This window comes from Micrasema longulum, unplaced genomic scaffold, assembly GCF_059751315.1.
Source record: "Micrasema longulum isolate JH-2025_06_02 unplaced genomic scaffold, ASM5975131v1 h1tg003349l, whole genome shotgun sequence".
Lineage (NCBI taxonomy): Eukaryota > Metazoa > Arthropoda > Insecta > Trichoptera > Brachycentridae > Micrasema > Micrasema longulum.
Genome location: NW_028280425.1, coordinates 53,678 through 67,364, shown reverse-complemented (window position 1 = coordinate 67,364; position 13,687 = coordinate 53,678). Strand labels below are relative to the sequence as shown.

At 36.6% G+C, this 13,687-nt stretch overlaps 1 protein-coding gene across 2 annotated transcripts in view; it reads right to left on the bottom strand.

The window, feature by feature from the left end:
- Positions 1-9,103: 9,103 nt before the first annotated feature.
- The window catches only part of Gk2 (Glycerol kinase 2), a 53,337-nt gene continuing 48,753 nt past the window's right edge, over positions 9,104-13,687 (bottom strand). For both annotated transcript variants that reach the window (XM_088242151.1, XM_088242152.1), the window contains 2 exons: positions 10,459-10,545; positions 9,104-9,426 (listed from right to left, as the gene is read on the bottom strand). In XM_088242151.1, coding sequence (XP_088098277.1) covers positions 9,329-9,426; positions 10,459-10,545 — 185 coding nt within the window. In that variant the 3' untranslated portion in view covers positions 9,104-9,328. The remainder of the gene's footprint in view (positions 9,427-10,458; positions 10,546-13,687) is intronic.

Here is a 13,687-nt window from a genome sequence, read left to right as displayed (position 1 = left end):
TATAACCGGCATAACCGCAAATGTGTTTTTTTGTAAGGAACTTGCATTTTATAGCATAAAAAATTACTCTATACAGTCTTAAGTAAAAATATACTAAATTATTATTGTTACGAGTATTTAACGGAAGGTTCTAGTTTTTCATAATAATTGTATGTATTACACTTGGAATGATATGCTAAAGCATGCTATTAGATCATAAAGGAAAAATAAGGCATCGTAAAGGAGTCTCATCCTCAGAGACCACTGGATAAAGCTGAGAATGTTAAAGAGCTCGCTCCCTGCCTAATAGCCTGATACTTTAAGGATTTGGGCTTGGAGAGGGAGATTTAGCAAAATGTAAACTCTCGCCTTCCACACGGTGGCCAGGCTCTTTATAGACCCGGGCTTGGAGGGCGAGAACTATTCACGCACACTTGTAACAATAGATCTTCACAGGTCGCAGTGATGTCAGGAGCTTGCATAGCACTGACCCCCACCTCTAAGAATAATGCTATTAGAAATATTATTCATTCGTCTCGTGGTTGATTGGTCAGCGCGTTTGCCTACCATTTCTCGGTCTCAGCTTCGATTCTCAACATGGTTGACACGAAATATTACACAATTTATTTACACTAGAATATTTCAAAGACCCATGACCTGGCACCTGAAACGAAAGACTAATCATCTCACTTTTTTGTAACGGACGATCGAGATACGCTGCATTTTGTTTTACAACGCAGTGCCCTATGCGCCATTGGGTGCGGGATGGGGGTTGATGATTGATGAGTCAACACTCGAAAATAATTTCTCGAAATAAGTTACAGGGATTAGCCAGTTGGTTACAGGGCTTACGACCTGTGGTTAGTTGGTTACATGTCTCATGACCATACACCGGTTGGTTACAGGGATTACGACCGGTTGCCAGTTGGTTACAGAGCTCATGACTCTATACCAGTTGGTTACAGGGCTTACGACCTGTCGCCAGTTGGTTACAGAGCTCATGACCCTACACTAGTTGGTTACGGGGCTTACGACCTGTGGCCAGTTGGTTACAGGGATCTCGACCTGTGGTTGGCTGGATTTACCACCGTGCTTAGACTTCCATGTTACCTTCTCAATAATTTTCTCCTATTTATCAAATAAATTTGTATAACAAAATAGTCATAACTCAAAAAACTCTGATTTTGAGTTAAGTATAACAGAATAGAAAATAAAAAAACTCTAATATGCTTAAAAATATACATACATAATTTTCTAGCATTACGTCGCATTGGGAAAACGAGGTTCTATGTAGATTCATATCAAGAAAGGAGCTCTGCGCTGGTTTGGACATGTAGAACGAATGGACAGCGAGAGAACGGCTAAGAATATTTACAATGCGAATGTTGATGGATGCAGAAATAGAGGAAGACCGAGAAAGACATGGCATGACCAAATCCAACAAATACTTAAAGATGGACATGTCAAAAGTCATAATAATCGGCGCGCGTGCATGAGAAGTTGTATGAATGTAGAGGAAGCGAGATCTGTATGCAAAGATAGAGTGTTGTGGCGTTCTATCCTCTCTGAAACGGCGTGATGGTTTGTTTGTTGTTTTTGTTTTGAATGAAGACATTATTTTATCTTATATTTTTTAATATACTTTACAATAATTAAGGATTGATTTCATTTTTCTTTAAAAATTTATGAAGATAGCACCGATATTTAAATCTAAATATAATAAAAGTTGAATGTAAAATAACATATTTTGTTTGACAGATCTTTGTTTCCCCAATGCGACAATTAGATAGACATAATTGAACCATTGTATTGATTGATTAATTGATTGATTTGGTGTTTATTTTGTAGAACACATTTAAACTTATAATATAAGAACACTTTATTTTTTTTTTACAAATATTAAAACTAAAATTTCGTGACAATTGTTTTGCCTTGCTAGGGCATTTTCAAACGAATTTCAAATGACCTTATTTGATCAGTACATGATTCAGATTTTGAAAGTTATGGTTCTATTATGGGACGTGCGATGTAGTGATCATTCCAATTGCAGTTCGTATAATAATTGTTGATAGTACCGTCATTGAGTCTTGATATATAGTCTATTCCGCACTTTCTATAGTCAAGCTTTATATACTCTAATTATATGGAAAGATTAACTCAAATAATATATTGTTATGTTTAAGTTGCATTTGTGATAAATGTAAAAATGTCTAATGTTTAAATAAACTTGTTGAAAACTTTTTGCCTTAATTTATTACCTTTATTTTGAACTGTCAAATCTATCTTAAAGTAAAGCTGTGGGTCAAAAGCGCTCTACAATTTATTTGATGATACAATGGTGTGCAAAGTGTTTTAATGTGTTAAACATTTGTTTTAAAGTTTTTTGCATTCTTATATTATATATATATTATATTATATTATATTATATATGTAGTATATTATTTTTTATTTGTTTATTTTTACTTATTAAGGAAAAACAACAGTTGTTATATAAGAATACAAAATACAAAAAATAGTACATGCATCCAGTTAAAGTTTTTAACAAATATAATGAGAGATATTTGGTTAATTATTATAAACACTTTATTTTATTTTAGTTTTTGAGTTTTTTTATTTTATTTTTATAATTATTATTTTCTTCAATTAAGTTGTTCTTCTTATAAGGCTCAATAATTATCGCAAATGTTATACTCGCTGCATATGTATGTATACTTATTATTATGTTATCCGCACTGTAAAATGTACATACATATCTAAATTTAATATCTATTCTTAACTTCTTATTGGTAATATTTATCTTTTAGCTTACGAGAAGGCCTGTAATTGGATCTTAATATATAATTTAACCTACACTGTAATTAATAAACATTGTAATCTGTTGGCTTTCCAAAATAAAATAAATAAATAAATGTTACACAGTATAGAGAAAAATAATATATTATATAAGACATGAGAAAAAAAAGAGCTCGTAAGAAGGTTAAGGGATGAAGAAATAGAGTGGAGCAGCGGAGGAGAGGGATTTTCATAATATAGTTGACCAATTCAACATTTTGATATCAAAATAAAATAAACATATTTAAAGGAACATAAACTTATTACACTGACAAATGTTTCATTTTACAGTGTTTAAAAAAGTTTTTTTTTTAAGTCACAAAATTTTGTATTAAAAATATCTAAATGGGGACAAAGTAAATTAAATTCGGAGCAGCTACGATAAATAAACGAGTTTTGAACATAATTTTTTTGGGCAGTAAATTATTAAAAAAATGAACTTGTCGTGTTGACTTTACGGGACAATTGATTGAAATACGCTCAGAGATATGGACTATCGATAAAATTGTTTAAAATTTTGAAGAGGAAAGACAGATCAGAATTGCTTCTATGTTTTATAAATGTATTATTATATATACAGCAGAAGCCCTGTTTTACGTTTTTCAAGGAAGCAACAAAAGAAAGTTAACTGAGGAAAACTTTAAAGTGAGTAAATGAAAAATGTACGGAAAAAAATAAATTACATTAAAATATAATCATTGTACAAGACTATACCAAATATATAAAATAATAATTAATTGAAAATAAAAAATTTAATTAGCATAAAATGCATACAATGATTTTTTTACAGATTCGATTGAAAATTTAAATACCTAAAAAGATGCGCAGCGCAAAGATCTACATTTCGCTGAAAACCGCACGTAAATCGGTGAACCGTTTAGGAGTGACATCACACATACAGAAGAATTATACACATAAAGATAATTACTACTACTTTTAAAGACTTTAAGATATAATTATAAGCTCCTTCGCAACCGACAATTCCTGTTGTTCTGAAAGTAAATATTGAGAAATGAAACTTCCTTTTTAAATAAAATTCTTTATTAAGTACATAACCAAAACATAATATCATAGATAACAAAAACAACATTTTTATACAGTGCAACAACTGTCGGATTTATTTCCATTCTGTGAGGCATCATTTACATTAATTTAGTGCCATTTTTGTAATATAACTCGAATGCATGACTTGTCTATTTGTCACATTTACAGAGGAAAATAAAAATCAATGTTTTTGGTGGTAAACTAAAAAATGCTGATTTTAAAGATACCTATAGTCCTTAAAATACATGATTAGAATGACAGTTGTCAGCAACAGTGATGACATAACTTTATATTTACACAAAAAAATCATTTGTATCTGGCATATTAATTACATTTTTAATACAATGCTTGACATATAAATCAACATAAATATATAAAATTAGCTTTAAAATAAAAAAAAACTCAAATAAACCTAATTATTAACGACGTTCTTACAAGGTTACATCATTTTGCTGAGATGGGACAAATTGATGAAGGTAAATTGATCGAATAAAAAAATAATTCATCTGATTTGTTCATGAAAAAAGTATCAATGTCTTATTTTTTGGTGAATAATTGTCTTAAACACACTATAATAGGCTTGTGTTTGCGTTTTTGTATCAATTTTCGGAAACAGAGTTTCAGTTTGCATGAAAAAACTGATAAAATCGATTTGATCAGTACATGATCAGCAATCAGTAATTTCCCATCACTATTGACATTATTTTGGCAGCTGTCATTTTAATCGAGCTACATTTTAAGGACTAGTTGTAGTAATATTACCTCACGGTATGATATTTACCAGTATGAAGATGCCCGTTAGAGGGTAAAAGTGCTAATTGGTCAAATAAATTAACGGAATTGTACTAAGTATTTTTAATTTATAAGTTATATTAAAATACAAGAGTTATATTGTAGACTTGAATGAGTTCTCGCTGTTTTTTGGTAAAATTAATGTTAAATAAAAAAAAATAGTAAAGAACATCATCATTCCCCGTCCGCTCCCTAGTTGGAGCATGTAGTATCCACAAAGAGCCTCCATGCATCTCTATCGGCTGCCAACTCCTTTGCGTCCTCCCAAGTCATGTTCTCGTCCCGAAGTTCTGACATAGACGAACAGTCAGCAGTGGACGTCGAGAACCTGATGCCTTGTTAAATAGGCAAGCGTGGTTAAGGCTCTCAGGAGGCATCCGCAGTATATGGCCAAGCCAACGGTATCTCCTCCACTTGATGACAGTTTTCACCGGAGTTTGCTGCGCCCGTTCTCTTATTACTTCATTCCGCACAAAGGCAAACCACCCCACACTTGAGATTCTTCTGAGACACCTAATCACAAAACTCAGTATTTTTTGGCCCTGTTTTGGGCGCTCCTAGTGAGGTGCCACGATGCGCATCCATAGGGGAGAATTGGTGCTATGCCGGCATTATATAGGCGGCATTTGGTTTTAAAGTAAAGAACACATCATTAAAAGTATTGTCCGTCGCTAGACTATAGTATATGAATACCATCTCGAAAGAACGACTCATCTTTTGAGGTCATCCACAAATCGAGGCATGTTTTGGCATTTATTTAATTGAATTCGGGTCATAGTTTTGTAATGTTCGGGTAACATATTGAATATTATTCAGCCCAGAAAGCTGAAATTTCTTTGCCCGAATTCAGAGTTTGTGGTAGACCTATTATTATTATGGATAACTAATATAGCACCATTTTCATAATATAATACCTCAAGGGCGCTTTACATAGTGATTCTTTTAAATTTGTAATTTAATTAAAATAATATATTTTGTTGTCACATGCTACGGATTTATTCAAATGATTTAGAGAACAAGTGGGAGTTAAGTTTTTTCCGAAACATCACTTCACTTTCACAGCCTCGCACCTCTGCTGGGAGAGCATTCCATGCCATAGGGCCTGCGACCGCAAATGCGCGTTCACTAAATTTAGTGCGCTGTTTGCGTAGAAGTATAATAACTTTTCCTCTTGCCGTAGACGTAGCTGATCTAAGCGTGAGACGCCTGTCAGCTAGTTCATCTGGAATGCATAGTTCCCTTAGATATTCCAGAGCAGAGTTGTGCGGTGACTTGTACATAAGCCAACAGAGTTTGTATTCGACCCTCTGTGGAAAACGTAGCCAGTGTAGTTCCCGAAGTAGTGGAGTGATATGACTGAACTTAGAGATTCCGAAAATAAGTCTCGCTGCGGCATTCAATACAGATTGTAGGCAAGCCATTTTGTTAGACCCCATGACCCATCCTTTAGTTTGAGTTCTGGTAGACTAATACCCGTATGCAGAGACAAAACTTAAGGTGAGGAAAGTACATTCTAATTTCAAATGCAGAGAATAACCAGAAGGTGAAGACAACAGAATGTACTCTCCTCACTTTAAGGTTTGTCTCTGCATACGGGTATAATGCATTAAAATTCACCGCAAATACTCCTTTTTTGGCACAAATTCCACAATTTAACGCTGTGAAAAAATATGTTGTTTACACTTTGGCGGAATAATATAACTATCATTTCAAGCCTAATGGTATCGTGGAGCTTCACGATGGAGTCGGCTGAAGTATTAGGCTTAGAAAACAGTATCTCTCGGGAAACAGCGAGAATTAGTTCAAGTCCCTATCATAATTTAAGTAAATTAAATTATTATTTTTTAGTTAGATTAACAAACCTCGGTACTTAATACCAATAAACGTCGGAACGAATCCAAATTACACAGAATCACCTAAAAAAGATACATATTGATTTATCCAAAAGGTATTTACACGCTTTCATGACACAAGCCTGCATTTTAGTTTTGATTCTTGACACAACGCCCGGCTGGCGGTCAAAGAACGACTAAATACGCATTAGGCATGAGTTAAGTGTCATAATTTTTGAGGGCTCGGGGCATGTCTGTGTGTATTAATATGCCAATGACAGACTATGAAATTAATGAAGAGTCCATGGAAAAAAAATTATCAGATAATTAATGAGATACATACTTAAGTTTATAATATCAGTAAATATCATCGATAACCTAACAGTATTATGGATTAATTATTAATTTATGGATCTATCCGGAAAAGGCAGAATTTAAAAATTCTGTAAGGAACAAAGTGTAAATAAACAAGGTTTTTGAGCGTGTCCAAATGCTTGCAGACAGGCTGGACTTTCTCCCAGGAAGTTATTAGGATCCAATAGGGAAATATCACGTTTTTTTTTAACAATTAAAAATTAATAAGGGTCTATGAAATAAATAATAACGGTCGGCCTTGTGGCGTAGTGGTCACGCATTTGCCTACTATGCAAGAGGTTTGATTCGCGGCATGGTTTTTTAATTTAATCAAATTAAAAAAAAGAAATATTAGCATTCTTACAGTTTACCCAAATAATTAAATTTTTGGTGGCCATTTTCATCGAGTTGTAAATACTCACTCTTAGAAAATGGAATCAAGTTGGGGTAGAGTGGTGTTCGAACCTCGGACCTTTGATCCGTGAGTCCGCAGCACTAGCCACGGGACCACAACTCGAATCAACTTGATATGAAATATTTATTTAAAAAGGTGTTTTTACACTAGAATATTTCATAGTCCCTAGACTGGTACCTGAAACGTACGACTGATTCATGCAACAAAGATAAAGATACACTGCGGTGTACCAATACAGTGCCCTATGCACCATTAGGTGCGGAAAGGGAATGATGATTATGAAATACAGTTGAGTAAAAAAAGGTTTTTTTTTTTCATATTCATTAGAAACATGAAAATATTTTTAAATTTACGATTTGAAATTCCCGCAAAAACGGTTCATTGCATCGGCCACGCTCCTAACAAATCACGATTTGGTTAAATTTTTACCTTTGTTTGTGACCGTTTAAATCTAAATAGAAAATCGTCACAAAATAGTTTTTTTTTTTTAAAAGACCTTCGACACATTTCTGGTCATGCGGTTACAAGAGTAGATCCCAGCAGAATGCTCGTACGAGGTTTTCCTGCAGTTTGAATGATATAATGCCAAAAACACGTGCGACTTCCGCACGGAGAAATTTATATTTTGTGGCCACGAGAGTCTTCAATGTCCCGGATGAACATATCAAGTTCTCCAAAACGAAGGCCATTTTCAGGATAAGTGTACAAGTTTGGATTTTGTCTAAGGGAAGAGACCTTTGCAGGAGACATTGCATGGATTTATTTAAACTTGACAAACACAAGAGCTAGACTCTTTTTTGGCAAGTTCAACCCTTAGTGTTCCATTTTTCTACTGAATGTATTGTTTATTTATGCTAATAAAGGTTTTTTAAAAAATATATATATATATATATATATATATATATACTATTTGGGTGTTGTCCATATGGTTATTAAAATTTATGTTTATGTAAAAAAATATTTTTAGTGTTCTAAAGAACATTAAAAATATTTTTATTATTAAAATGATATTTGATTTTGGGGGTTGCCTAGTAAGCGAATCGGTTCAGCCGGATGAATCTCACCCCCATGATAAAGGTTTCAGTTCCATATTTCCCTCTAAAAAATGTTTTCCCTCTCTGTTGCAACAAATTTAGATTTTACTCTACTTTATGTTCAATACTAGCGCCGAAAGATCTAGCAGGATCGACTCTAGCGGACAATATTCTGTTTTGCACAATCTTTTACCCTGAATTTGCATGAAAAATACCATATAAGTTAAAACCGTGATTTGAGCGAAATAGACTATGTTTAATATCGGTGAATCATGCGTTAGAGAGAGAAGATAATAAGCATGCATCGGGCATTGCCAACGCATGGGCAGATTTGAATTGTAAAGTTTGTTTGTACCGTCACTTTTAACATGCGTAATGACATAATATTAAAATTTGTTGCAACAGAGAGGAAAAACATTTTAGAGAAGGTAATATGGAAGTCTAGGCATTTACAGGGCTTATGACCTGTCATTGGCTGGTTTAAGTGGCCACGTTACACACTATGTAACATTCACCATTCTGCCCATGTTTGAACATCGAAGTAAAAGAGCTGAAACCTTTATCACGTGGGCGAGATTCATTCGGCTGAGCCAAATCACCTACTAGGCAATGCCTGAAAACAATTTTCAAATTTTTATACTTCTTCTTTTACTAGGTAGTTAATTCAACAATGTTTGAGAAGCTGACAGATTCCAGCCAGGAGAAATCCAGCTAGTCTGCAAGCATTTGGACATTCTCAAACATTGTAGACATAATATTAGTATGAGTTTAGTTATGTATAATGTGCGTATAAAATAGCATGCAAACAAAACAATGGTGGATTTAGCTTTCGTGGTGCCGAAACGTGGGCTGTATATTATTATCATTCGTTTACCATGTCAGACTTATCATATTGCAATAATATTATTAAACTTAATATACAAGTTGACAAAATGCCTGCCAAAGGTTTTGGTCGAGAGCCGCCAGTGGTATGTACGTACATCTATTGATTTGGTTCCTTAAATGTATTAAGTCATATGTGTAAGTGATGGTGGAATGGTGCTTTATCACCTCCTGCTGAGGACTTCTGACAGGACGAGCATAGAAAAGCTGCCGATAATGTAGAGGGAGCCCGGAATGGAAGCCAAGAGTCTGTACCGCTCGTCTGAAAGGGAAAAAACTAATTAAGTCATCGAGGCAACCAATTCAAGGAAGAGAGGAGACTCGACAAGATCCGAAATGGTCACTGTGATGGCCCCCTGCGAGGGATGTATAGACTCAACCCGAGCACCCATCACTGGAAGATCTATCCTCCCCGATTCCACATCAACCCAGGAACAAGTTCCTTTCCAGTAGAGTGATTTCAGGCTGGAATAACTTGTTCAACATGGCTGTCCATTCCACCAATTCATAAACCGCTTGAATGATACAAAGGAACACCAGCAAAGGTGGCCTCCGTGGTGAAGTGAATAAGACGCTTGACTCACATACGGAAGGTTCCGGTTCAATTCCCGGTGAGAACACAAAAATTAAAATGTGATTTTTCTCAAGCCTGGGTGTTCTGTGATGTAATTCACCACTGTAATTGGGCCTCCTGGCCTGTTGTGGTGTAAAAAAAAAAGGCTGATTGGTTTTAATGTACCTTAATAGTAATAGATATGATGATTGGACCCATAAAGGTAATGGTATAATCGATGTTCCATCATTACTGGGACAAGTAAAATTCGATATTCCGACTCGTAGATTGAGAAACAATGAAGTACTGTTCATCGATCAGCATAGAACAAACTATGGGCTAAATTCTCCAATGACCCGCCTTAGTCGTATTGTTAACTCAAGACAAGATCTGGACTTTTTTGGTTTAAGTTTACAACGATTTAAACGAGCACTAAATAAATAGTCTAGATCTTGTCTCGATGTCCCTTATGTTTGTCAATGCTTCTTTCTTTTTTTAAAATGTTTTGAACTATTCTTTTATTGTAATATTTAAACCTTATAAATTGTATACATGGACAATGTCCGTTAATAAATAGATAAATAAATAAACCAAAATCAGTGATCGAACATCCCATTTCCAAGACAAACAAACACGATTTTCTCCGAGTACCTTAGCCGTGTACATGACACGTAAGGCTACTAAATACAGGGGTCCAAATATATATAAAAAAAATAGTAATAGAGTGATAAATTTTCTCACCCGTCATATGAACCGATTTCTTAGTATAGGCCCACCCGAGGGAACGTTCTACAGCCATCTTCCATTTAGTATACCTCAGGTTACGTTCTGAAATGAGGAAAATTTCATCAAATCTTTACTGTAGTTTATAGCCTATTAAGATTATACACATGTAAGTCCGCCATACTTTCTCGAGCAGATGCCAAAGTCGAAAATGTGCAAACACATAATTTTGAGATATTGAGGAATGAATTTATAACTGGTGTGTTAAATCTATTTATATTGTAACTACACTAGATTTATATAGTTTAACACGAGGGTCATCCACAAAATAAGGTTTTTTTTTGTAGTTTATTTATTTATTTATTCACACTTTTTATCAAAATACAATTCCATGTTCACTTTGCCCAGCTAACAAGGGTACATACCCCGTTCCAAGCTAGGCAATTACATTTTAATATATTATAATAGTTAACAAATTAATATAGAGCACAGACAAACAAAATATAAACTTATTCGGATACACATTTTGATTCATATACATACAGACATACACAGATATACACACAGATATACACACATATATATATATATATACACATAAATACACATATACATACACACACACATACATACACCCATGCGCATACACATACATACTTTCATAAAAACATAGACAATTTATTTATGCGAAACTTCATGGTTGTCATCTAGAAATATATATTTTTCAAATTATTCCTTATTTTTTATATTTTATTTTTGACATCCAGTAAGGTTCTCCAATCCGTGGCATGCATCAACTTTTCTGACTCCCTACGACCAATGTCACGAAAGAGCGAGGTCAACACCTTCCGTAACTTGACAACACTCCCGTCTTTCCAGTTGCACCGTAATCTTTGCCAAGGGAGGTCACGTTCCGTGAGCTCCGTTAGTGAAAAATTTACAAACGGCGATATTAGTGGTTTTTTCTGCGTTTTTTTATATGTGTTATACATCGTTCGACTCGTGTTTTTTATGCGCGTCTAACAGTGTTTTTAGTTTTTATGTACGTGTTTTGTTTTGTTAAAAAATAGTAAAAAAGTGCCGTTTTTTAGAACGCTGCCCTTATGGTAGCGTTTTTCATAAATATTTTTTGCTCATTTTGTGCACCGTCAAAAGACCTTTAAAAAAGTCCGAGGTAGATATATACTACCACCTATCGTTTTCGAGACAGACTGTTTTTTCACTTTGCCACGTGGTTGTGAAAAAATCCGTTTGTCACGCAACATAGTGTTGTGATACATAACTCTGCGCGGATTAGTAAGACGAACTCAAAACTAGTTTTATAATTTAAAAAAAGTGAAATTTAGTGACAATACTGTGTAAATAACTAAAAATTGACCTTTATTGCTGAACGCTCTTTTTGTGGTGAAAGATAAAATTGTGCAATAAACACTATTAGACGCGGCTCGACCAGAGGAACATTTAAGTCCGCGACAGCACATTTTTATCTTTTATGGTTCGGAAGTTATTGCGTATTTTCGGTTTTATACCTACGTCGGTTGAGTGAGAAACCACCTGTGGGGTCCCACAGGGTAGAAGGTTTGGGTGCGTTGTTTCCTGGGGCGTTCTCTCGACTGTGCAGTCGATTCTTAGTGTGCTTGAGGAGCGTCCTTCACTTTTGTGCCCTTCCCTTCCCCTTACCCACGGCTTTCGAGCACTCTTCCGTCACGTAGGTGGCACTCCGCGAACCTGAGGACCAGCTAGCTTTTTCCGGCTGTGCATCGACGCCAACTAGAGGACTCACCCCCTCTTAGCGGGTGTTCGGTGCATCAGTTGCGGGCGGAGGGTACGTGAGCGAGGGAGTTACCCCCCAACCTCTCAAACCACTTCGCTCCCGGGGTAGTGTCAGGTTTGTCCGGCTGCGGGCGGGGTTGCCGGGGACAGGTCGTCGGACCAGAACCGGTTATATTTCGTTCGCGGTTGTGAGGCTATATCCTCCTCGGGCTAGGGTTTAGTTTTTGCGGCTGCCCTCGGTTGGCGGGAAGGAATTTATTTTTCTTTTGGCCATTCTCGAGGTTTGGTAACGGGTTGGCGCGCAGGTGTCGAGTACCCACTCTAGTCCTGCAGTGACCAGCTTTCGCTTAGATTAGATTCACCGATCCTCGTTAAGGTCGCATTCGTGGTCGACCACCTCAGATGCTTGACCTGTTTTTACTAACAGGATCAAATCAGCGCAGGTGATTGGAAGGTTTCCGTCGAGCGTTGTTTTACCTCACCCGGAATCTCCGAGTGAGGGTGTAGACACTCCGTCTCCAGCTTCCAGCTGAAGAGGGACGCCGACGTCCTTCCAGGTCCAATCCCGACCGCAAATCAGCAGCTGGGAATGTCGACGCCGGAGAGAAAGGCCACGGCGACGCCTTCGCCTGCAAAGAACCCCTTCGAGACGTCAATTTTGACGCCTCGTTCTCACCCTGTCATTATTAGATCGAAAAGCAGCCCGGAACTGAAGATCAAGAAGGACCAGGCGAAGAAAGGAAATCCCGTCATGGAAAAAAAGCCCGAGCAACCCAAGAAGCTGCAGCAACTGAAGAAATCGACTCGCCAGACCCAAGCCAAGGCAAAAGAGGCAATCCCGAAGACAGAAAGACCGTTGCTTGCATTGTGCAGGAGACCACAAATCTATAACCTGCACCAAGAAGGACAAAGAAACCGATTATCGATGCTGGAACTGCATCAAGATGGCTAAGGGTAAAACCGAGGCATCTAAGCACAGGGCCAACGATAGGGAATGTCCCTATCGAATCAAAATGATGATGAGAACTATGGAGAGAGTCAATTATGGCTAGCTCCATTCTGACAACCACAACCGGGATCCATTCACACATCGCCGGCGCGACTAAAGTTATACAAGGCCGCTGCAAAGCGGCACAAGAAGCACTGGCCAACAGACGGGGGGCGGATATACTGCTGCTTCAGGAGCCTTACACGGGCAACACAGGCAAAATTAATGCATCGGGAGTTACCGTTTATCAATCGGTAACATCATCGCAGCATGTCTGTAAAGCAGCGGTTATAATCCTACAACCCCATTTTTAATGGAATTCTGTTGAGTAAATACAGTGACTCTAATACAACGCTGGTTCAAATAACAACTGACGCCGGACCCATGGTAATCGGATCCATGTACGTGGAACCAACCTCGGATGTTGCTCCCGCACTAGATAAACTCAGGCTCCTGGGAGATGTTCCCATTCTCATAGGAGGTGAT